Below are 26354 nucleotides of genomic sequence, written 5' to 3'. Positions count from 1 at the left end.
GGAAACATATCTACATAGTTCGAAATTAGGATCCAGATAAGTAAACTCCATTAAAATTATTTGATTGAATCACTCATTTATTGCAAAAATAAATAAATAAATAATAAATCTACAAAAGTATAAAAGTAGTTCAAAGTGTTAGTAAAAATGAACATTAACGTTTGGCAGTGATGCGAACAACTCGAAAGCACATTGAACAGCAAAACCACCTTACAATAATCTTGGCGACTTCTAAAGGTAGCTTATTGTGACAAATATGTAAGATAACATTTTGACAAAGTTAAGAAAATGTGTTAAAATTTCCACTGAAGCATTCCGAAAAAAATGGAGTGAAATTCCTGAAATGCGGAAACATAATATTTGCTATCATATTGAAATTTCCCATTCGTTGGCATATGAAATCGTAGGGAGGAACCTATACCAGAAGACGTGGTCTTCATTTATAATACTGTTAAGTGTGTTTGTGGTTCTCAGGAATCATGCCATTAAACTGACTGGCACAGGCATTTTGTGTATTTAGATTGGCGATCACAGCAGTCAAACAGAGACGAGAATAAAAATATTTGCGTTCAATGAAAATTAGGTATTTACATCGAGAGGTTTTTCTGGTCTTCTTGCTCAGCAATAGCTGCACAAGTGATAAATAGGTAACTACAATGTCTTATGTACTAACAGCACACTGATTTAAAATAAATATATCGAACCAAAGCACTATTTACAAGTGTGTGGAAGATTGTGGAGGAAAACATGAAACGATAAATTAAAACAATGATGAGTTGAGTAGTCATGTAAAATTGTAGAGGAGATGGAGAATGACGTGATGAAACGATAAATTAAAAGCGATGAGAGGAGTTGTGTTGTGGTAACGATGACACCGCTCCGGATGCCGTGGTGCGTGAAGCTGACATCACTGTTGAACGGGACGGCGAGATCACAGCAGCTGATCCGCTTCGCGCAGCGGTGACGTCACAGCGACTTGTCACGGTGACGTCATCAGAACTCGGCTGTGGCGAAACGCTGTCCGCCCATCGCCAGGGGAACCAGGAGCGGGCGGCCGTCAGACGAGCAGCTGCTGTTCCAGCGCTGTTCCAGGGCTCCAGCCGGGAGGGAGTTCTCCACTGCAGTTCCATTGCGCCGGCAGTTTGCCGCAGCTTCTTCACTGAATTCGTCTGTCGCACCCCTGTAACAAAAATAAATACGTCAGTATCGAAAAATCCATATTTTTACACTTTTATTGTCTCATTTCCTAACTTAACCCTCTCATGATCGTCTGATTTGACTGAATATACTCAAGCACCCACTTTTATTGTTGTGCAACTTAAACCTTTAAGTCAAGACAGTACCCATTCCATTCAACTGATCTTTCAAGTCCTGTCATCGGCAAACCTTAGCATTTTCATTTCTTCTGCCTGACCTTTGTTTCTTTTTCCAAATTTCTCCTTATTGGTTTTCAACTACTGAGTCTTGATATCTGCAGGTTGCTTTCTGTACAAATTGCATATAACGTTTTGCTCAGAGTATTTTTTCCCTCTTACCCTCAGCATTCAAAAGAAGGTGTTCCACTCAACGTTGTCGAAAGATTTTTGTAGCTGCGCGAATGCTGTAAGTCTTGGGTTTGAATTCTCTCAATAGCTAGAGAGAAGTGAGGATGCAGTTATAATTCGACAGTTTAATATTTCGGCTCCATTGTACTTAACAATGCGACCATGTTAAAACTGAGGTGGTTTAGAAAATCAGCCTTTCGTCTTTAGACACGCACCGCAAGAACCACGGTGCCTCATCAAATAATTCTGTGCATCAGTTCATAAATAAATCAAAATTCATTTTTCTAATCCAAACGTCTTTTTCTAGCTCCATTATTTAGTTCTTCCCACGTCCATGAGCCCATACAAACACAAAATGGCTCTGAGCACTATGGGACTTAACTTCTGAGGTCATCAGTCCCCTAGAACTTAGAACTACTTAAACCTAACTAACCTAAGGACATCACACACAGCCATGCCCGAGGCAGGATTCAAACCTGTGACCGTAGCGGTCACGCGGTTCCGGACTGTAGCGCCTAGAGCTGCTAGGCCACTCCGGCCGGCCATACAAACACAGTTCAGTACCACTTAAAAATCTAATGATCTACGTTTGTATACCAATATCGAGATCAAAAACAGTTCACCTACAGCGCCAAAAACAATACACACTGCCATGAAAATGTGTTTAAAACACAAAGAGTTTTGATAAGAGCGAGCAAAAATGAAACGGAACATAGAGAATACTCCACTGAACAATTTGCGGTAGGGAAGTTGGGGTCAGAGAAGCCTCCTTAAGGATATATGGAAGTAATCTTGTCTAGCATAACCGTTTTCTAGCTTGTTTACAATTAACATGTCCACAAGTTTACACGTACTGTGCTGTTTATTTATATGTATGTACACTGTGTGATCAAAAGTAACTGGACACCCCCAAAACATAGGTTTTTGATATTAGGTGCATTGTGGTGCCACCTACTGCCAGGTACTCCAAATCAGCGACCTCAGTAGTCATTAGACGTCGTGAGAGAGCAGAATGGGGCTCTCCGCGGAACTCACAGAGTACGAACGTGGTCACGTGATTGGGTGTCACTTGGGTCATACGTCTGTACGCCAGATTTACACACTCCTAAACATCCCTAGGTCCACTGTCTCCGATGTAGTAGTGAAGTGGAAACGTGAATGGACACGTACAGCACAAAAGCGTACAGGCCGACCTCGTCTGTTGACTGACAGAGACCGCCGACAGTTGAAGAGGGACGTAATGTGTAATAGGCAAACTTCTATCCAACCATCGGACAGGAATTCCAAACTACATCAGGATCCTCTGCAAGTATTATGACAGTTAGGCGGGAGGTGAGAAAACTCGGATTTTGTGGTTGAGCGGTTACTCATAAGCCACACATCACGCCGGTAAATGCCAAACGACGCCTCGCTTGGTGTAAGGGGCGTAAACATTGGACGATTGAACAGTGTAAAAACGCTGTGTGAAGTGACGAATCACGGTACACAGCGTGACGACGCGATGGCAGGGTGTGGGTATGGCGAATACCAGGTGAACGTCATCTGCGAGCGTGTGTAGTGAAAAGAGTAAAATTTGGAGGCGGTGGTGTTATGGTGTGGTCGTGTTTTTCCTGGAGGGGCCTTGCACCCCTTGTTGTTTTGCGTGGGACTATCACATCACAGGTCTACATTGATGTTTTAAGCACCTTCTTGCTTCCCACTGTTGAAGGGCAATTCGGGGATGGCGATTGCATCTTTCAACACGATGAAGCACCCGTTCACAATGCACAACCTGTGGCGGAGTGGTTACACGGCAGTAACATCCTTGTAATGGACTGGCTTGCACAGAGTCCTGACCTGAATCCTACTGAACATCTTTGGGATGTTTCGGAACGCCGACTTCGTGCCAGGTGTCACCCACCGACATCGCTACCTCTCCTCAGTGCAGCACTCCGTGAAGAATTAGCTGCCATTCCCCAAGGAACTTTCCAGGGCCTGATTGAACGTATGGCTGCGAGAGTGGAAGCTGTCATCGAGGCTAAGGTTGAGCCGACACCGTATTGAATTCCTGCATTACCAGGTGTCCGGTGTACTTTTGGTCACATAGTGTATAAACAAGGAATTGCCAGAATATTAGCTGCCCGTGATGTAATTCTAAACACATCAGGGGTATTTATCAGGGTGCTTCAGAATATTATTCACCGATGTCACGCTTGCATTGAGGTTGCTGGCCGTCAGTTTCAGCACATTTTGTAAGATACAGTACATATGGTACGTTTACTGCGTCAGTGATGGTATTTGCAGTTAAATGTAACTAATGTAAATTAAGAAGTTCACAGTAATGATTTTAATCTTATTATTTCCTTAAGGGGACTGTGTTATTGCAGAGGCGGACGTGTGCGGGTCACTAAACTCCGCAGAATGAGCGCCGCTACAATGCATCGCTCAGGTCGATGCTCGGCCTTGAGGGCATCCGTAGCGCCAGCTTATCGTGGCGTGCTCCGCGTTCCTGGGGAACCTCCTGTCTCTTGTCGTACGACACGCAAAGCCCTGCTGACCTTCACATGCGCTATGAATGAAGTGCGCGATGCGGCTTACCTTGCAATCAGGTTCTCCTTGCGAGCCGGCAGCAGAGAGCCGGCGGTGTGTGCGTGCTTGTGGTCGCCTTCCTCCCAGAGCAGAGACTTCACGCCGTCTGCAAATACAGAGGAGTGACGTCAACTTTGGAAGTGCTTCGAAAAAAGTCCGTAATGTACGGTGATACAATTAAGTGCTCTAAATTCAGAGTATATGGATCTTCCATACAAGCATACTGGCGCACGCACGTACACACACACACACACACACACACACACACACACACACACACACACACACACACAGAGAGAGAGAGAGAGAGAGAGAGAGAGAGAGAGAGAGAGAGAGAGAGAAATATGGTGGTACTGGAAGAAGACATAGAAAGGAAAGACAATGAGAGTAAGATAATCAGATATTAAAAAGAAAAGATGAATATGAGGAGGGAAACGAAAAGCTAGAAATACAGTAAAGTAACGAAGAGAGAGATTCAGAGAGAAATAGGAGCAGAGGAAGAGACAAATATGCTATAGATGAGGAATACACAATAAGATATTGATATGGAGAAGGATTAACAGAAAAAAGAGAGAGGTGTATAGAGAAAGAGGATCAGAAGTGAATGAAAAGTATGGAGAAAGAGGAAGAAGACGAATAGAGGCAAGACGAGCAAGACAGAAAAATATAGAGAAAGAAAAATAATATGAGAGAAATATATGGAGTAGAGAGCAAGAGATATTTCCAGGAAGAGAAAGAGAAAAAGAGAGAAATATATAGAGAAGAATGAACTGCAAAAGATTAAGATGTGACGAAAGATAACAAAGAGAAGATAAATCTACAGTACGAAATAAGTAGAGAAAGTAAAAGACGAAGAGGGTGACGCAATACCATTACATAAAATGTTGATAATTGCGTAAATATTAGTGGAAACTGTGGAATTTGACTTGATACGCGTTGATATATAGCGACGCCTTTTTCATTCTACCAAAATAGTAAAGACTTGTATGTCCAGTACTTCTCTAGAAAAGCTGCAAGCGACTGTCATAATGTTTCGTACATTAAAAAACATTTCTCGACCTACCAGTAGGAATAAAATCTCTCAGTAGGAATAGTCTCTAAAGAGTGTACTCTAGTAGCATCTTCGATTCTGTGAAGAAACATCTTCTACTGCAAGGTCTTTGCTTTTCATATTTTGGAAGGAGATTGTATGGACCAAAACAAGAAAAAATTGTCGAGTGAACAGGGACTCCAAAACGCACACTTCAAGAGATATGAACACTTACTCAGTAGAAACGACGTGTTTCACAGTCGTGAACGCGAATAGAGCCCTCATAGTATTTAAGGCATGCGTTTTAGAACCATTGTGTACTTGACATTTTTCTCCAAAAATACAGAAACCACAGAGCTTTCAGGAGAAGAGATTTGTCTGACACCACTGAAGATGAAGAAACACTCACAGCTCTGAGGCATGCGTTCCACAGCCAATATTTTCTAGACATTTTTTGCCTCAAATGTTAGTTCCTGTCAATAATTTTATCTTGAAACACATCCAGTGCTCCATGTTTTCATATAAAGACATGAGACTATGAGTCTAGCTGGATGCAGAGACTTTCGTTATTTATTTGTTTATTCCCATATCAGTTTCAACGTCAAATATCGCCCACATCAGCGGGTTCTTTGATTCTTATTTACTATACGTCACATATTGGTTTTACGATTGTAAAAGTATACGTCACAGTATGGTTTTAAGGTCGTAAATAAGAGTCAAGGAACCCACTGATGATGGCGATATTTGTTGTTGAAACTAGTTTGGAAATAAATAAATACATACATATCCAAAGTGGTTGCATAAATGCGGGCTGACAATCCCATATTGTATCGTTCTTGTCATATCTCTGGATGCTGATCATTCCTTTCGGAACACGCTGTAGAATTTATGTGTAGAACATTCCTAGCACACGTAAGTACGGGGTACGAGATTCAGTACACATACGCTTTACTACTAGACAAAATATACCGCTCCGTAAGACGCCCCAAGAACCCTTGTCCCATGGAGTAGGGGCGTAAAAGTGTTGACATGTAAAAATAATAGAAAACAACTGATGATTTTGACGAATCCATAGTATGAGAGAAATAAGTGACAGGGCAAAGGTCGTAAAGTTGCGATATATCGCTACTTCAGAACCTGATAGCTTCAATCAGCATCGACAACAAACGAACTGCAGCTGAATTTACTAGGTAATTACATTTGATGCAATCTCTTGAGAGACATAATATGTCATATTACGATATATTGTATTACCACGTTTTCAGTATTTGTCGGCGGGACGTGCTACTACATCCACGACCTGGCACATGACAAACAATACACGAGATAGCGGTACTCACCGAGCAATAGGTTGACGTATGACAAGATCTGCGACTGCAGGGTTCTGGGTTCTTCTTCCGGCAGTGGCACGGAAACTGGGACGCACCGCCCCTCGGAGTCTCTCTCGTGGCCCTCTGCGCATTCACACCTGAAACATTGGTTCCTGTCTCAGCCTTCTCTGTCTGCAAAGCGTCTCACCTACTGAAAGAAATTTGGAGCGTGAGAGCAAAACGAAAATAGCGCCTCTAAATTCTATGAATATTTTGTGGAGTGTGTACTTCGAAGTAAACATTCCACAAAAACATCACGGAGTCCAGTTCTTGATGGCCCTATTATGCATGCATCGATGTACACTGACCAGCCAAAACATTGCGACCACTGAAAACCGGTATGCTTGATGCCGGCTGGTGGTGTTGCAGCCACCTGACGCGGTGACTAAAGTATGTAAGCGGAATAGACACAGACGGGTGATCTCCCTAACGAAGATATCCTCTGCAAATGGGTATATCCATTGAGAGGAGTGGCTTTGACAAACGGCAGATTTCAAAATCTTGAACATGGCTACGAAACAGCGTCTTTGTAAATTTGAAGAGGTCGAAAAAATCAGCCAAGCAGTTGCAAAACAAAGGTTTATTAGTTCTTGACCTAGGTTTCGATATATATAAAATACCTTCCTCAGAAGTCCCCTGTTCGATCTGTGAATAATCTAGTCTATTGTGAGCTGTTTGTTGGTTGGTTAGTAGGTGCGGTCTCTATATGACTTTACAGTCTAAAGTTAGTCCGAGGTATTTTAGTGTGTTAGTAAATTGGACAGGAAGTTTGTAAAAATGATGAGCTGCAAAAGAAAAGAAGAAGAGTGTTAAGTGAGGGAAGGGGAAAGTGTAGTAGAAGAAGGAAGAAGAAGAAGAAGGAAATGGACCGAAGGCGACTAAAATAGGAAGTGAGCGGGAGTGTGTGAAAGGAAATCATGAGATTGAGACGGGGCTTTGTTGGGCAACAGTTCTTACGGTCTACTTCCTACCGACTCGTTTGTCGTATTCAGCTAGTACCTGAAGCCACTCTCGCTATGTCGAATGAGCCATCGCAGCAGAACTCTAAAGAGTGCATTTATTTCGTTTTGTTTGTTACGGATCTACATTGATCGACAATGAACCAATGAAACAATAATCGCGCTATTGTTGCACTGTGTGTTGTATGCGTGTTTTGAAGTGTCTCAAAAAAAAAGACGGATCAACGTGTATACTTTTTACCATTTTAGAAATTGTTGACCTCAGTGAACGAATAAACAGGCTATGGAGCGATGAGGATGAATATAGTTATGGGGAATCATCGGCACAGGAGTCTGTTATCCACTTTGCTCCACTGCCTACATCCATGGCGTCCGACAAGAGAACAGGACTGCCGATCACTGAATTCATTCCACAGCAACTACATTTGCCGAATGAAATGAAATGATCGTATGGTATTTGCTTGCCAGGATATCCTCTTTGGCGTTCGGTCGCCGTATTGCAAGTCTTTTTAGTTGACGCCACTTCAGCGACTTGCCTGTCAATGATGATGAAAATAATGATGAAGGTCACATAACACCCAGTCCCCTGCCGGGAATCGAACCCGGGTCCCGTTGCGTGGTAGGCGGGAACGCTGGCCGAATAGCTTCTTCTTATTACACGTTATTTTTTAAATGACGGTGTTCCCGTTCTAAATGTTTTTAAATTTCATGTAATCCTCTTGTCTCTGGTCTCGGAAACTGATATAAGGCCGGGAGAGCGATATGCTGACCACATGCCTCTCCATATCCGCATCCAATGACGCCTATGGGCTAAGGATGACACGGCGGCCGGTCGGTACCGTACACCTCATAGCAGATTTGTACATTTCAGTATTTAAAAAGGAATCAGCTCTAGGTGACCTTTGTAACGAAAATACTGAAATACGTCTGAAATGAAAAAAAAAATATTATGTAGTTAGCGCCTGAAACCAGAAATTACTAAGTGAAAGTGCCTGTATGAGTGAAGAGGTACTTCGAGTCATTAACGAATGTTTCCGAAAATAAAATTAGCAATGTTAGGATTCGAAACAAGAACCCCTCACACGCACATTCCTGCGTGAGGCAGAATACAGTTTTCACAGTCCAAGGGGTAGAGGTTGGGTCACGTACGCGGCGATGTGCAGTATTCAGGCCAAGTGAAAGTGGAGAAAGGTACTGCAAAGTAATCTGAAATAAACCAGCGTTCACTAACTGCTACTTCAGCAATACTGCTACCTGTTCTGTCACATAGGGATCGCCTATTGTTGTGTCATGGATATGGAAATGACATACTTCGGTATGATACAAGTAAGACAGAATCTGAATAATGATGGTCCCAGAATGATGCCCTGAGCTATCGCCAAGTCGTACGTATTTTCCGAAGGGAGAAAGAGGAGCAAATGCAGTAGATGGAAAGCAGTATGTTTCCAATGAAGGAAGGACTTACCTGTTGGGTGCGGTGCAACTTTCTCCTTGAGGACAGCCCCTGGTGCAGATGGGAACGCAGGCGTCCGGTGTATCTGGGGATCTTTGGTAGCCGGCACAGCAGTGCCTCTCCGTGCGGAACACCACCTCAGTCTGCACACACATAGCATCCACATGGTTACATACAGCAGTCCGTGGTATAGAATAAATTTCAGCAATATACACTACTTGCCATTAAAACTGCTACACCAAGAAGAAATGCAGATGATAAACGAGTATTCATTGGACAAATACATTACACTGGAACTGACATGTGATTACATTTTCACGCAATTTGGGTGCATCGATCCTGAGCAATCAGTACCCAGAACAACCACCTTTGGCAGTAATAACTGCCTTGCTACACCTGGGCATTGAGTCAGACAGAGCTTGGATGACGTGTACACGTACAGTTGCCCATACAGCTTCAACACGATACCACAGTTCATCAACAGATGTGACTGGCGTATTGTGACGAGCTAGTTGATAGGCCACCATTGACCAGACGTTTTCAATTGGTGAGAAAATGTGCTGGCCAGGGCAGCAGTCGAACTTTTTCTGTATCCAGAAAGTCCCGTAGAGGACCTACAACACGCGGTCGTGCATTATCCTGCTGAAATGTAGGGTTTCGCAAGGATCGAATGAAGGGTAGAGCCACGGGTCGTAACGCATCTGAAATGTAACGTCCACTGTTCAAACTAGGGCAATGCGAACAAGAGGTGACCGAGACGTGTAACCAAAGGCACCCCATACCCTCACGCCGGGTGATACGCCAGTATGGCGATGACGAATACACGCTTCCAATGCGCGTTCACCGCGATGTCGCCAACAACGGATGCGACCATCATGATGCTGTAAACAGAGCCTGGATTCATCTGAAGAAATGTCGTCTTACCATTCGTGTACCCAGGTTCGTCGTTGAGTACACTATTGCAGGTTTCCGAGCTGACAGTCAATGCTGCTGCAAACGTCGTCGAACTGTTCGTGCAGATGGTTGTCGTCTTGCAAACGTCCCCATGTGTTGACTCAGGCATCGAGACGTGGCTGCACGATCCGTTACAGCCATGCGGATAAGATGCCTGTCATCTCGACTGCTAGTGATACGACGCCGTTGGGATCCAGCACGGCGTTCCGTATTACCCTCCTGAATCCACCGATTCCATATTCTGGTAACAGTCGTTGGATCTCGACCAACGCGAGCAACAGTGTCGCGATACGATAAACCGCACTCCCGATAGGGTACAATCCGACCTTTCTAAAAGTCAGAAACGTGATGGTACGCATTTCTCCTCCTTACACGAGCCATCACAACAACGTTTCACCAGGCAACGCCGGTCAACTGCTGTTTGTGTATGAGAAATCGGTTGGAAAGTTTCCTCATGTCAGCACTTTGTAGGTGTAGCCACCGGCGGAAACCTTGTATGAATGCTCTGAGCAGATAAACATTTGCATTTCACAGCATCTTCTTGCTGTCGGTTAAATTTCGCGTCTGTAGCACGTCATCTTCGTGGTATAGCAATTTTAATGGACAGCAGTGAACAAATGGAACAACACAATTTCAGAGACTTTACTAGCATGTAGATAATGTTTTATCTAGACAGACTCAATCTGGGGGTGAAAATTTGTACCAAGCTTGGGAATCAAACATAGGCTCCTACTTACTAAGCAGGTACATTAGCCACTAAGCCACCTTCGCACAGAGACTCACACAACAGCGCGGCTAACCCCGGCACGCCTCCCTCCTTGATCCAAAGAGGCAAAGAGGCTTAGTGTCTAGTGGAACTGCCTAATAAGCAGAAGACCCAGGTTCGATTCTCAGCCTCGGTACAAATTTTCACTCGCCACTAAAAGTCTATATTCATAAAACCATACTTACACTGTGTAACGCCACAATGTTTCAATATTTTCAAAGTGCTGTTGTTGTGGGCACTTTTCGAAAGGACGTTGTAATGAAACTAGTCAGTGGCTCCTCCTCATCACAAAGCGCAGTATTTGATATGTGTGATAAATTCGCGACATGATTCCATAGAGTTAAAATTGTGACAATGGATTTTGTACAGTATTAACAATAGTAACGAGTTTGTACACTCATATCGAAAGTGTGCGTAAGTCTGCGAATACTGACAACTATCAACTATACAACAGAACGACGACAATGGAAATTTGTGCTGGACCAGGACTCAAACCCGGATTTCTCGCTTATCATGAGCAGTCACCTTGCAATTAGGCTATACGGTTGTGACTCATGGGTAGACCCAATGTTGAATATGTTGTCAACCATGTGTCTACAACCTGTACTCGTACATCTATTATGTACATTTCCGTACAGGTGACACATTCCGCTTCAAAGTCGCTTGCATGGTGTCCGTCGATAAATACGCAGTACAAAATAACAACAGGCGCTACAGTATGTATCGTATCGCATAATAGTTAGAGGCGAATGTGTTAAATATATATGTTTTTCAATTAATACTTCATAAATGCATGTTCCAGTGTTCACTAGCTGTTGTATACATGTGTATACCTGACAATGTACTGAATAACACAGAACATAATTAACTGTGTACATTAAATACGTTTCTTCTCCGTAACTATTTGGAAGAGGACATATGTCCATATGAAGTCTTGTGCTTCGAATGATCGTTCCTGTCATATCCCTGAGTACTGACTATTTCTCTGGGACACCACGCATATAACTAGAATATGAGTGGTCACAGAACTGAACCCTGCAGAACATCAGTAGTAATTTATCCCCACTGAGAAGAAGATCTATCATGCGACCTGCTTAACTGTCTAAGGTAACTCTTTGCTTCTTAAGAGTTAAATATAAAGCGTACTGACCTTATAGTGTGTGACTGGCCTCCCCTCTGCGGCGTACTTCACACATGATGGTCCTTCACAAGACTCATCTCTCACTGTCCTCTGCACATGCTGTGTCTCCCCGTGCTTGCGCGTGTACCTGAAAATACACACCACCTTCTTTGAGATTTGATTTCGGTTACACTGCACACTGATAGTTGTGTATCATCGCATAGTCTGTATCTTCGACTCCACTGGAGACAACTTACACCTAATTACAAGCTCAGTTTTTTGGTACATAGAGAGTCGTCCTTGTTGGTGTCTTCTTAATTTAGATCCATACCATGATAAACAACTGGGAATTGCATGGTAGAGGGCATTTACCATTCTTTCACATACAGGGTGGACAAAACAAAAATTGTCCTAGAAAATGGGCTGACTCGTAATAGACATTTGTCAATAAATAATAGAGCTGCTAACCACAGAAGGACCTGGAAGAGCAGTTGAACGGAATTGTCAATGTCTTGAAAGGACGATATAAGATGAACATCAATAAAAGCAAAACGAGGATAATAGAATGTAGTCGAGTTAACTCGGGTGATGCTGAGGGAATTAGATTAGAAAATGAGACACTTAAAGTAGGAAATGAGTTTTGCTATTTGGGGAGCAAAATAACTGATGATGGTCGAAGTGGAGAGAATATAAAATGTAGACTGGCAATGGAAAGGAAAGCGTTTCTGAAGAAGAGAAATTTGTTAACATCGAGTATAGATTTAATGGTCAGGAAGTCGTTTCTGAAAGTATTTGTGTGGAGTGTAGCCATGTATGGAAGTGAAACATGGACGATAAATAGTTTGGACAAGAAGAGAATAGAAGCTTTCGAAATGTGGTGCTACAGAAGAACGATGAAGATTAGATGGGTAGATCACATAACTAATGAGGAGGTATTTAATAGAATTGGGGGGAAGAGAGATTTGTGGCACAACTTGACTAGAAGAAGGGTTCGGTTGGTAGGATATATTCTAATGCATAAAGGGATCACCAATTTAGTATTGGGGGCAGCGTGGAGGGTAAAAATTGTTGGGGGAGGCCAAGAGATGAATACACTAAACAGTTTCAGAAGGTTGTAGGTTGCAGTAGGTACTGGGAGATGAAGAAGCTTGCGCAGGATAGAGTAGCATGGAGAGCTGCATCAAACCAGTCTCTGGACCGAAGATTACAACAACAACAACCACAGAAAAATCTGGAAGCCACGGTTTCGATGCACCAGTGTGTTTCTGTAATGCATTTGCTAATACCCATCTGCTGCATGCTCTGTCCAGACTACTTCACTGTGTCATTATGTTCGAGTAAGGGAGAGGGGCAGACGTGTTTCGTAAGGAGTTGAATGGAACAGAAAGTGGTGCACACAATGAAACAATGTGTGTTCATCGATGAGTCTTATGTGAAGCACAGTTTATGGAAAATGTGTGCAGAACTGTGTGTGAGAATTTGAGACTGCATGTGTTTTGGCAAAACCTCCAGATAGTGTCCAGTATTTCATGGCAAAATCTGAGCAAGCATGCGGTTCAGCTGTATGTATTTCATTTTCTGAGCCATCCTCATTCTAAATATTGTCTGGTCCAGTTTTATTTAGAGATTCTTTTCATTTGTTTCATGTACACTGTGTGTTCAAAAGTATCTGGGAGCAAGTGGACACTAGTATGGCGAGTGTGCACCAGTCGCCTTTGCGACGGCATGATCTCTGCTGGGGACACTTACAATGTGTCTGAATGTCTCTGGAGGTAAGGCAGATCATTCTTCCTGGAGAGTCGAAAGCAGAGATGGTAGTGGTGCTGGACGATGCGATCTGGCCCGATGTTGACATTCTAATTCATCCCAAAGGTGTATCACTGGATTCAGGTCGGGAGTTGGGCAGGGTAGTCCATTTCAACAATGTTTTTTGTTTGCAAATATTTGCCTCGCAGATGTTGTACCCTACACAGTATACCGTGCCTTAAAATGTCTTCAACCCGGGGACCACGAAATGGACCTCTGCACCATAGCACCACCTCATTCATCCATCACTTTTGGTGGTATACATGGTATCCCTAACGTTTTCCATGCGTTGGCCAACCCAAACGCTGAATCAGATTGCCACAGGGTACAGCGTGAGACACCACACCAGATCCCTCGTCCCCAGTCATCCACTGTCCAGTGACATCGCTTGCCATTGGCTATAGAAATTTGAAGCTTATGAAGAGCAGCTCGACCCTGTGTCCCATACTTTTGAACTCCCTACGCACAGTCATTGTGCTACTTGGACTGCTGGCAGCACTCTGGAACTCACAAGTGATTTCATGCGACTTTTTATCGTGATCCTTTGTAATACTCGACAACACCTGCCCGTCATTATTGAGGGCAACTTGGTTTATCTGTGGTTGATCCTTCAGAATCACTTCACCACCTGTCGACTTGGGCAGTTTTAGAAGGGTTGAAATGTTCCTCGTGGACTCGTTACTCACGTTGTAAAATAATCAGACGTTCGATGGGGGTTACTAGTGGAAAACGAGGTGCACAGCGGGTAACTTCGAAAAATGTACATTTACCAAGGTAAGGAGGAAACGAAAAAAGCCAACAAGTAGTAGGAGGAAGAAATACACTGAAACAACGAAGAAATACCGGGAAGAAAGAAGGGAAGAACGAAGCTGCAAAAGGACCACGTTCGACTGCTAACACTCCTCACCAACCATCGAGTCTGTAGCTCATGGTCTAGTGGTTACCATTGCTGCCTCTGGATCACGGGGTCACGGGTTCGATTCCCGGCCGCGTGGGCTATTTTCTCCGCCAGGGGACAGGGTGTTTGTTTTGTCCTCATCTCATCATCAATTGGGGTGTGCCGAGACTGGAAATGGAAAGCGTTTGGAACTTGTACATGCGCTGATGACGATGGTGTTGAGCGCCCCTCGAACCAACGTCAACATATTCACGGACCTTCGAGTTGAGGACGTTTCTGTTTTTCTGAACGGATCTCCGGAAAAACGTACTGGCGGCTGTCCGGTTTCCACCGGATTGCGCGAAAAGATAAACGCCTGCTTCCTGAAACGTGGCCGGTCGTTTGCGCTGCTGTAGCACCACATTCTCCTTAAATGACAGTACCAGGAAACCGACAACGGCAGGCTAGGTGATAAGTGACCGAAGCACACAGCTGGGCAATGGCCTAGCCGCAGTGCACCAGTGACACTGTGGAAGCACGTTCTGCCACGGAGGTAGCAAGCAAGTGTTGGAACATCTAGAGAGAGCTTCCTAGATTCAGACGCAGTGCAATGATCTGACTTGGGTTGACCACCTCAAACAAATTTCTTGTCCAAAATTAAAAAAAAATGGCGGAGTGCGAACAGGCACTGAGCGTTCCATAAAAACTTAAGTATCTATACAGTGTGTTCGGAAATTTCCGTAACAGACTTCTTGGACTTATTGCGGGTGGGGAGTGAGTATTTAATATTTTAAATAGGAACCCACCTTGGAGCCGGCCGCTGTGGCCGAGCGGTTCTAGGCGCATCAGTCTGGAACCGCGCTGCTGCTACGGTCGCAGGTTTGAATCCTGCCTCGGGCACGGATGTGTGTGATGTCCTTAGGTTACTCAGGAGGACTGATGACCTCAGATGTTAAATCCCATAGTGCTTAGAGCCAATTTTGAACCAAGACCGGAAACGTACCATTTCCGTTCTACGACTGTTTCAACTCAGATGTTTAACTCATCTACTGAGCGAGGTGGCGCTTCGGATAGCACACTGGACCCACATTCTGGAGGACGATGGTTCAAACTCGCTTCAGGCTATCCTGATTTAGAAACTTCATGGCAGATTAAAACTGTGTGCCGGTCCGAGACTCGAACTCAGGACCTTTGCCTTTGGCGGGAAAATTCTAGTCTCAGTCCGGCACACAGTTTTAATCTGGCAGGAAGTTTCATATCAGCGCACACTTCGCTGCAGAGTGAAGGTCTCATTCTGGAAACATCCCCCAGGCTGTGGCTAACCCATGTCTCCGCAATATCCTTTCTTTCGGGAGTGCTAGTTCTGCAAGGTCCGCAGGAGAGCTTTTGTAAAGTTTGGAAGGTAGGAGACGAGGTACTGGCAGAACTAAAGCTGTGAGGACGGGGCGTAAGTCGTGATTGGGTAGCTCAGTTGGTAGAGCACTTGCCCGCGAAAGGCGAAGGTCCCGGGTTCGAGTCTGGGTCCGGCACACAGTTTTAATCTGGCAGGAAGTTTCATATCAGCACGCACTTCGCTGCAGAGTGAAAATCTCATTATGGCATCCTGATTTAGGTTTCCCAATGATGCCCCTATATCGGGTCAGGCAAAATCCGTCATGGTTACTTTGAAATGGCAAGGCCGACTTCGTTCGCCATCCTTCCCTAATCCAAAAGGACCTATAACTTCGCTGTTTTGTCTCCTGCCCCGAGTCAACCAACTAACCAGCTCATCCACTTTTGGGTGAGGAATTGATTTAGGCTTCACGCAGTACAGTAATTAGGTAACAGTTCCAAAGGAAACGTAACGAAACGTCCATTTACCACTTAAGCCCATTCGTTTGTGTTAACACTTCAACATTACGTGTTTACACTATTCCAGAGCAAAAGAGAATCCAGCATACTGTACGTTCAGAGCAGTACTGATGCATTTCAACAGCTGCTCGATGCGGCGACCATCAACATTGTACCTATGAACCATTTCTAGTACACACGGTCCATCCCATCTGGAGTGTCTTCAGTTTCTAGCGCAGCGTCCAGAACCCGAGCCAGCAGATATTCAACTGTCTCTACCTCTCTGCCCGTAAATTAAACTTTCGTACGATTCCACAAGAAATAGTCCATTGAAGTAAAACCCGGTGTTCACGGCAGCCACGCTTTTGGTTCACCTCGGCCTACCCATCTTTGACCGTATCGTCTGTCTCCAACCTACTCCCGAGAAGATAAGTGGTGTACCACTATGCTGACAGATACGCAGCGTGGGGTGGCCACGTGGTCTCAGGCGCCTTGTATCGGTTCGCGCGGGTACCCCTGACGGAGGGACATGGTTGTGTGTGTGTTGCCCTTAGCGTAAGTTGGTTGGTTGGTTGGTTGGTTGTTTGGGGAAGGAGACCAGACAGCGTGGTCATCGGTCTCATTAGCGTAAGTTAGTTTAAATTAGATTAAGTAGTGTGTAAGTCTAGGGACCGATGATCTCAGCTGTTTGGTCCCTTAGGAACTCACCACCAATCCAATCCGACTGATTTTCAGTGGCACAGCTTCCTAGAGTTGGTCCTGTAAGTTTTGTAGGAAGATCAAGATGCAGGACCAGTTAGCTTGAGTGGAAGGATGAATGGCACATCTCAACTGAATCGTCGTAGAGCGCAAACGGTACGTTTCCGGATGTACTTTCCCAGTCAAAATATTACGTGCTCACTCCCTAGGAGTGTAGATATTACCCTGTGTAGATAGTACATCCATCCTGGGAATCTACAATATCGACGATATCGGGCTGTTACCGATATGACACTGGCAAGATACCGGTCCAGGGAATTCCAAGACCGTATCAAAATGTCTACAGAAAATCCTCATACTAGCGTGGACACAGAAAAAGAAGCGAGCAGATCACTTCAGTTCATGTACGGTATATAAAGAGAGAAGATTCAATAAATTGTATTTTATTTATTTTCTAAAACATGACTACAACTTACATGTCATGTTTGCATGCAGAAATATTTTTCTTTATTGGTTTTGATGGGTGATGAATACAGCGTTAAGTTATAATGACGGAAAGACTTTTTCCTTATGTGACAATTAGAATTCAACAAATTTCGGATTTTTTCCTTTACTTGTACTGTACACGAACGAAAGGAAGGTGGAAATGCTAGTGATCTATGCAGAATGTAAACTATCACAACAGTAACTGCAATAATGTTTTGCTATGTGCTAGACGGGTGCAAGTGGTGCAGTACTGTATTGCTTTTAAGCGACGCATTGTGTACAGTAACGGCAGGGCTTGATTAAAAAGTGCTCAATCATTATGTTTCCCGTGCTGTGGTTGAAGGTTGCTGTAATGCTAGTTACGTGGGAATACTTTGCAGAGGAACCACCTTTTCGACGGATGTCTTCTCGTCTTGTGAATCTTGAGAAAATGGGAGGTTTCAACCCGAGACAACACAGTCGTAAACGGGAACGCGTTGTGTAGATCTTTTGGCCACTCGCGTCCATCTAGAAAAGATAACCTGAAGATGCCTAAATTGGGCGAAACGCGACGTTAAAAAAAGAAAATGCAACCAAGGCTGTTTTTAACCAATGCCGTCTGTGCATGTTGCTTGGATTTGCTCACAAATCGACCTGATCTGGCAACATCATTCTTCATTAAGTCGGAAACGGCTCACCGTATCAAATTCTTTTATTTTTTTTCCTATCAAGTCTTCCTCAGCACAGCCTACCCTGCAACAGCTTTGCAATGACGGTTGGTGTGACCGAGCGGTTCTAGGCACTACAGTCTGGAACCGCGCGACCGCTACGGTCGCAGGTCCGAATCCTGCCTCTATATTGGATGTGTGTGATGTCCTTAGGTTAGTTAGGTTTAAGTAGTTCTAAGTACTAGGAGACTGATGACCTCAGCAGTTAAGTCCCATAGTGCTCAGAGCCATTTTCAACAACTTTGCAAGCTTTTCAGACTGTTTCTGACCATCCTGCATACTTACTTTCCAGACGCCTTTGATTTTGAACGGATATTCAGTGTTTCCTTACTGTAGTAATACGATTGTGTTAATACATGAATCTTGAAAGTTCGATACTGTTTCATCATAATATTTACTAAAATATTATACACATTTACTCGTCTGTTCTGCCGAAATTTGTGACCAGACGAGAGAAAACGTAGGCCATTCCGGCACAGATGAATAACATTTTATTCGTATAAATATTGTGGTGTGAAATGTTTCCTATTTCCAAGTATCACCTGTAAATTCAAAACTGTATAATTTCAGAGAAAAACTCTATAGACGCCTTTAGTTTAAAAGGTAAAACGCATCTGGAACGTAAATAAGTGTCACATTGCAACAAGAAAAAGGCTTTTTAGTTTGTAAAACGAATATTTATATACTTGCATCGTAAAATGGCCGTATCAACAAAGTTGCTAGATGGAGTACTGTTCAAACATCTCCATACATGAGTAGGTATAATGAAGCCCAAACCCATGATGAATGCCTTGGTGTTGGAAACTACAGAAATGTCACTGATATTTACAGTGGTCATAATCGCAGAAAAACTCCTCGTTAGTTGAGCAATGACATTCCTGAGAAAGTCGAAAAGCTGGAAAAATTAAACACCCCAAACGTACCACCTCTGTCTCCGCATAAAGGTGCCTAGGCATAAAAGTTTTGCAATGCTGTTGCACATGGTAAATAACCTACAATGCACTCACTGGAATGTTTTGTAGCAATACTCGTACACAGCGCTAATCTACATCTGTACAGTATCTACCTGTCACAGAGACAGGATAGTATCACATACAGAACTACAAATGCGAAATGTTACCCATGAAAACTACCAAGACGTATATAATGATGTCTGGTTTGTGGGGTGCTCAACTGCGCGGTCATTAGCGCCTCTACAAAGTCCCAGTTTTTACATGGTCCATTTTTTTTGCCCGCTCCAGTCTAGCCACTGTCACGAGTGATGATGATGACGATTACGATGATGAAATGATGAGAGCAACACAAACACCCGCTCCCCGGGCAGAGAAAATCACCAACTCGGCCGGGAATCGAACCCGGGAGCCCGTGATCCAGAGGCAGAAACGCTCGCTACTAGACCACCTATTGCGGACAAGACATCTATGAAATTAACACTCACCGAGCTAAACCTCTGGTCGGAAACAGCGAAGGGCTACTTTATGCAATTTTCTGAGGAAACACCAGGTACCAACGTCAATTTTCCCTTCCCAAGGAAGCATCTTACTCGCATACAAAGCTTCTAAGAATATGATGTACTAGCAAGTGTGTACGTCGGTCTCTCACATCGTACATCATAAATGCGACACTTTAAACACTTCCAGCGACAAACCAAAACATCATGACCACCTCCTTTAGCGTACTGATTCAGTCGGGTTCGGATTAAACGAATTTAGTGATCAAACATTAATGTGAGTTGACCATCATGCTCCTATATAAAGTGTTAGACATTGTGAGATGGTATAAGATATTCGAAATTCTGAGAAAAACAGGAGTGATCTATAGGGAAAGACAGGTAATTTATATATGTACAAGACCGGGAGGGAACAATAAATGACCAAGAACGAAGTGCTCGGTTTAAAAACCGTGTAAAAGATGGTGGAGTGTTTCACTCCTAGTGTTCAATCTAAACAATGAAGAAAGGATGACGAATAGAAAGGAAAGAGTCAAGATGTAATGTCTCTTGCAGCGGTCTCTCCGCGATATTTTCAGAAATTTTATAAATTATATAACTCAGTACATACTTCGAAATATCTCTTCTTATCTTACCGATTCCCAAACTTTAATATACGGTGATTATCAATGCAAAGTAGTTTCAAGCCCTATTATTCCTTGAAGCGTGCATTTACTCCATGGAATAGCTTCTCTGCTATCTATGTTTTCTCTTATGAAAAGAATGATTCAGATCTTGCCGATTAGCCGTGAAAGTCGCCATCTTGATGAGATTTTGTATGAGAAGGAATTTAATACATGAACTAAACTAAAGTGAGTGTGTGCGCGTATTATTTAACTGATTACTATTGACCGCGTCTGCTTACTACGCTGTGTTGCACGGTATCAGTGGGGAACGTCTGATTTACACTGGACGAACCTGCCGTTTTGTACGCTAAAGATATCCAGTTTATTACTTTCAATAAATGGGCTAACACGGTCTTACCAGCAGATCTCCGGTGTTCCCCATGTGATCACCGAAAGTTAATAATTATTACAAGTGTTTTCAGGAGATTGACTGACAATTTTCGTCGCACCGAGACTTGGAAATTGCTTCACTGCCTTATGGAATTTAAGCGAAGCTCAATTTCATCAGGATAGAACAGTATTGAACTGTGTGAATGTGATAAGCCTGCTTTGTGAATGAAAATTCCCCTCGATATACGCATGTTTTTTACTATGCTGATCAGTGAAGCTAAATCAGGCCGGTGTGAGAGAAGTTTTTAAATTTAAGATCCCACAAAAAATATTAAAAAGAGTTGGATTAAAATTTCTATGTGAAAGGATATAAACGGTATATTAACTGATAACATTGCTATCCTCACGGAATGTGAGGAAGAGTTACAGTATCTGTTGAATTGTATGAGTACAGGATATGGATTGAGAGTAAGTCGAAGGAAGACGAAAGCAGTGCACAGTAGCAGAAGTGACATTGACAATAACTTAAAATGTAAATTGGTGACCCCGAACTAGAGGAAGTGAATCAATTCTGCTTCCCTGGAAGCAGAATAACCCACGACAGACGGTGCAGAGAGAATACAGAAATTCGACTAGGAGAGGCAAAGAAGGCATTTCTGGTCAAGAGAAGTCTCCAGTATTTGTGGAACTAATTGCTGAGGATGTACATCTGCAACACAGCATTGTACTGTAATGAATCGTGGACAGTGGCAAAACCGAGACAATGTAGAGTCGAAGTGTTTCGTATGTGGTGCAATAGCAGGATGCTGGGAATTATTTAGTCTGACGAGATAAGGAAAGATGATATTCCCCACAGACTCGGTGAAGTAAGGAGTGTACGAGAAAGACTGAGAACGAGAATGGATAGGATACTACGACATGTGCTAAGACATCAGGGAGGAGCTTCCACGGTACTAGAGAGAGCAGCAGGGGATGAAAACTATAGAGGAAGACTACAGTAGATTTTATTCTTTACTTGTGTGGTGAGCTCCACTGCTCCCAAAACATACGTCTATGCTGCGAGGACGTATATTGGTAAATTACGAAAACACAATTCGAGTGAAACTTGTATACTATTTATATTAAAAATGAAGAAATTCCTCCAGCTGTATTTAAGGTGTCGATTTTATTTTGGCAACTAGTTTCAACGTTGTAACAACGTCATCTTCAGGCCCAAAACTTGTTGACGTCAACTGCATGCGGCTGTTAGTAGAAATCAGTGGTGAGATACGGACATGCTCCGTGTTGAAGGTTGGTAGTAACTCACTGACATCAACAAGTGTTGCGCCTGAAAATGACGTTTTTACAACGTTGAAACTAGTTGCCAAAATGAAATAGACACCTTTGAATACAGCTGGAGGAATTTCTTCATTTTTTATATAAATTTATGCCAACTGACGTGCCACTGTCCTCCATTTCAACTATGGATTTACGAAGATGTACACTATTTAGTGGAAACATTTCCAAGCACACATACTGCGCTAAATTGTGTACCAAAAGCTCGTCCAGCAGCACACCAAAAGGTACGTATGGTCCCTTTGCCGATTGCGCCAAAAAGCACTGTTGCGTAGAGATAATGTTGCATTTATTACACTATAGGTGCTGCACCCTTACAAGGTTATAGTTTTTTGAAATATTTTCCAACGACAGGTTGCTATAGTATCGAATAAAGCAAAAGGCTAACTTCAGGGGACGAGTTAATGAAGTAATTATGTAAAACTTTGAACATAGCTGCTAAGGTTCAGTGATCGTGTCAGAATTATATTGTAACAAATAAGTCCTCGGTCACAAAATTAAGTCAAAATTGACCTGGTTTCGACGCTACTATGAGCGTCGTCTTCAGAATTAGACTAACTGTACTAAAACATTAGGTATATAGTGCATTAATAAAATTAAAGTTTGTACTGACTCGAAAAGATGCAGTACTTACAAGTCACATATTAAAAAAGATTTCAGCCGGAAAGGCGACGTCATGAATAGTTGTGAGATGGCGAGCCGCTAAGGGCTGCTCGTACTGTGCACAAGGGTTGCAACAAGACTTAACATTTGTGACTGAGGGCTTATTTGTTACAGTATAAGTAATTATGTTCCATAGAACAGCCTGGAGACGTGGGGCCTTTTTGTGCCCGCTGTTTCAAAAGTCTGACATACGCATAATACATTTGGATAAAAAAAAATCTTGAAATTTACATATATACAGTGTCTTAATATAATAGTCTAAACAATGTGTCGCATACATGAGAAGAAAAAAATTAGTACAGCTCTAGGGGGTATATGAAATAGAGAAGAAGCAAAACGTGTAGGTAAGAACAGCAGTCTCTGGAAGACCCTCACCAGAGGAAGGAACAAGTTTGTAGAAAATCTGCTATGGTACCCTGTAACTGTTACATGGAGTTGGAAGGAACAGTAGAGGAGATAATAGCAAGCATAATTGTTTGGTAGAGATGGAAAAATTAGCGCAGTAAGACAGAAGGCAGCAAAAGTGTCATCGAAGCACCAGTAACTTGAAAAATCCATGGTAGACTTACCCCACTCTCTTGTAGCAAAACCGCTGTCTCTCCCCAGCAGTTAAGACCACCAGGCCGATCAAGAGCAGCAAGACTGTCGCAGATCCCAGCTGCATTTTTCCTGTGGTTCGAATTCCACACAAATGAAATTTTGGTCCAACACGACTGCTCCCCTATCCTAGACAGACCGGAATGCTCGACACTGGAGTACTAGAGTCTTCTAGAATGACTTCCTCTGGCTCGAGTAGCGTAGAGCGAAGCTTGAGACGAAGTACCACAGGGTTTCGTTTTCGGTCCAGAGAAATTTATCTCTGGTGGAGTTTTGCAGTTTGAGGTACAGAGCTCCGGCTTCTGGGCTACGGCGGAGATCCTGCGCGAGGAACACCTGTTGTCGGACAAGGCAACAGAGCAGAGGCGCGTTCGCGACTGGTCTACAGTGGAGGACTCATCGCCTTGTTAATGGGGCGGCCGCCGGCCTGCTGACGTCAGTGGGGTGTCGTGAGGTGGGAGCAGACGGCGGGGGGTGGGGGAGGTGCACGCCGTGTGGTTTCCCTACCCCCCCTTCCTCCCCCCCCCCCCCATCCAGCCGAGTGCACCTCGCAGACAGTGGGTCGCCGGATACGGCGGGACGATAGGGAGTCTTATCTGTGACGGCGGTCCGGCCGCAGACCGGGACGCGGATGCTGGGGTCTGGCGCCGGCGGCGTCGCCCTTCCATTCCGGCTAGCGCCGGCTTCCAGGTAGAGGCGGCCGACCTTTGCGAAGCCGACGCCGCCGTGACGCACCGCGCCGCTGAGCTGGCCTCTGGAACTTCCTCCCGCGCCGCCAGCATTATTCACCGCGCTTAAGTGATGCAAACGAGGCGTGTCGCGCCGCAACAGCGGCCCGAGTTCTTTTATTTGGCTTCGGTTAGTTGAAGCATACTGACAACACTACTAAAATCCATTCCTTCGTAAATACAGCGGAGAAACATTAATCTCGCCGGAGCTGACTTTTGCTGAACCGAAAAGGAAACTCTGTGGCATAAATATACAGTTGCAACAACAAAGGCATCCTACGCATCAGAAACAACCACAATCGGAACCGTAACTGCCTCTGGAGAAACAGTTGTTTTTTTTAAAAAAAAATATAGGTTGACACAGAAGATTACAGCAACCAGTCACAATCTGCAATGCTATTTATTTATTTAAACAGCGCCGGTACCGGTTTCGAACCGACAGGTTCATCTTCAGACGGCTAGTTCACGTTTGACATTCGATTTCGCCCTTTGTTTCCCCACCTGACGAAACTTCCTTGGTGAGGTGGTGCCCTACAAGCAAAGCAAGAAGTGAGACAACGTCTTCTTAACTGTAATTGTGCCACACAACGATTTTAAGTGATGTAAACAAATTATTATTATTAAAGGGAAGATGTTTTGGTTACTTATGATAAAAAATCCGCACCATTATTTTCGAGTGCAGGTTGTTAATAATTTTGGAGTAGTGAAAACTGTATAATGCACTTTTTGGTTTTATATATATCGGGTGATCAAAAAGTCAGTATAAATCTGAAAACTTAATAAACCACGGAATAATGTAGATAGAGAGGTAAAAACTGACACACATGCTTGGAAAGACATGGCGTTTTATTAGAACTTAAAAAAAAACAAAGTTCACAAAATGTCCGACAGATGTGTGTCGTTTGGTGATGATCGTATGCTCAGCCGACACTTTCGTCATGCTTGGCCTCCCAGGTCCCCAGACCTCAGTCCGTGCGATTATTGGCTTTGGGGTTACCTGAAGTCGCAAGTGTATCGTGATCGACCGACACGTATAGGGATGCTGAAAGACAATGCCTCACCATAACTCCGGACATGCTTTACAGTGCTGTTCACAACATTATTCCTCGACTACAGCTATTGTTGAGGAATGGTGGTGGACATATTGAGCATCTCTGTAAAGAACATCATCTTTGCTTCGTCTTACTTTATTACGCTAATTATTGCTATTCTGATCAGATGAAGCGCCATCTGTCGGACATTTTTGAACTTTTGTATTTTTTTGGTTCTAATAAAACACCATGTCATTCCAAGCATGTTTGTCAATTTGTACCACTCTATCTACATTATTCCTTGATTTAGCCCATGTAGCTTTCATTCTTTCGCTATGTGCTTTCTTCCTTTCTTCTGAACACTTGGTCCCTGATGTTTTAGGGACTTTTAAGGACTTAATTTCTATGGCCTTACTGCCCATCTGTTTATCTTCTGACGGCAAAATTTCCTGTCTAGTACATCCGATGTTCCTATCTGTGACTTTTCCACGTCACATTTGACTTCTTGTATCCATGGAATGTTCTTCAGTTTTGCAGTGTACATCAAAATCTTGTGAGCTAGCCTTGAAGATGGGAGTCTATGAATTTCTCCATAGAATATACAATATATAGAATGTATACACACAAAAAAAACTAAAAAAGTACATTATACAGCTTTCACTGCTGCAAGATGATAAGCAACCTGCACTGGAACATAATGTAACAGAAGCATCATCCCTTTAATAATAATAATTTGTTTACATCACTTAAAATCGTTTGGAGGCACAATTACAGTTACATCTTGTTTCGGTTGTAGGGCACCACCTCCCCAAGGACGTTTCCTCAAGTGGGGAAACAAAAGGCGACATCGAATGTGAAACGTGAGCTAGCCGTCTGAAGATTAACCTGTCGGCTCGAAACCGGTAACGGCGCTGTATCAAGAAATAAACAGCATTGAAAAAAAGTGGGTGGTTGATGTTATGTTCTGTGTAAGGGTCAACCTGCATTTTGTACACAGCCACGGGCTCAAAATGTCAGTTTATGACAAAGTGGTATTTTTTAATTTTTTAAATCTGACTTCCGTTTATGAATGATACTGACAACATAACTCACATCCATTTTTTTTCAGAAACGCGGCAGAGAAACAGCGGAGGTCACGTTTCCTGAAGCATAAACGAACCATGTGGCACAAATACGCAGCAGTTATACCAAAAGCACCCTAAGCAAAAGAAACGACCCCAGTCGGCACCATAACTCTCTCGAGAAATATTATGTTCTATAAGTTTTTTTAAAAACTTGCTTCGGTTTATTGAATCGTGCTTCCAGCACCGCCGAAATCCATTCCTTCAGAGATAACTTTCGCTTTACGGAAAACGAAACCCTGTAGTATAAATACACAGTTGGAAG

General features: G+C 43.4%; 1 protein-coding gene across 1 annotated transcript; it reads right to left on the bottom strand.

The window, feature by feature from the left end:
- Positions 1-53: 53 nt before the first annotated feature.
- LOC126293181 (uncharacterized) lies at positions 54-23621 on the bottom strand. The gene is made up of 6 exons (XM_049986282.1): positions 23182-23621; positions 11795-11912; positions 8937-9067; positions 6483-6610; positions 4122-4218; positions 54-1180 (listed from the first exon to the last, which is right to left on the bottom strand). The coding sequence occupies exons 1-6, from the start codon at positions 23274-23276 to the stop codon at positions 994-996; spliced, it is 756 nt and encodes a 251-aa protein (XP_049842239.1). The 5' UTR covers positions 23277-23621; the 3' UTR covers positions 54-993.
- Positions 23622-26354: the final 2733 nt, after the last annotated feature.

The sequence above is a fragment of the Schistocerca gregaria genome, chromosome 10 (assembly GCF_023897955.1).
Source record: "Schistocerca gregaria isolate iqSchGreg1 chromosome 10, iqSchGreg1.2, whole genome shotgun sequence".
NCBI classification, from domain to species: domain Eukaryota; kingdom Metazoa; phylum Arthropoda; class Insecta; order Orthoptera; family Acrididae; genus Schistocerca; species Schistocerca gregaria.
Note: the sequence above shows the minus strand (reverse complement) of the source record. Positions and strands in the feature narration are given on the sequence as shown.

What these genes read in the sequence shown, in the direction of transcription:
- LOC126293181 (XM_049986282.1), bottom strand. Translation starts at nt 23,276, where the DNA reads ATGCAGCTGGGATCTGCGACAGTCTTGCTGCTCTTGATCGGCCTGGTG. An exon ending in GGCCAGTCACACACTATAAG is followed by an intron (nt 9,068 to 11,794) that starts GTCAGTACGCTT and finishes ATGTGTGTGCAG; the next exon opens with ACTGAGGTGGTGTTCCGCAC. An exon ending in AGTTGCACCGCACCCAACAG is followed by an intron (nt 6,611 to 8,936) that starts GTAAGTCCTTCC and finishes CCAATGTTTCAG; the next exon opens with GTGTGAATGCGCAGAGGGCC.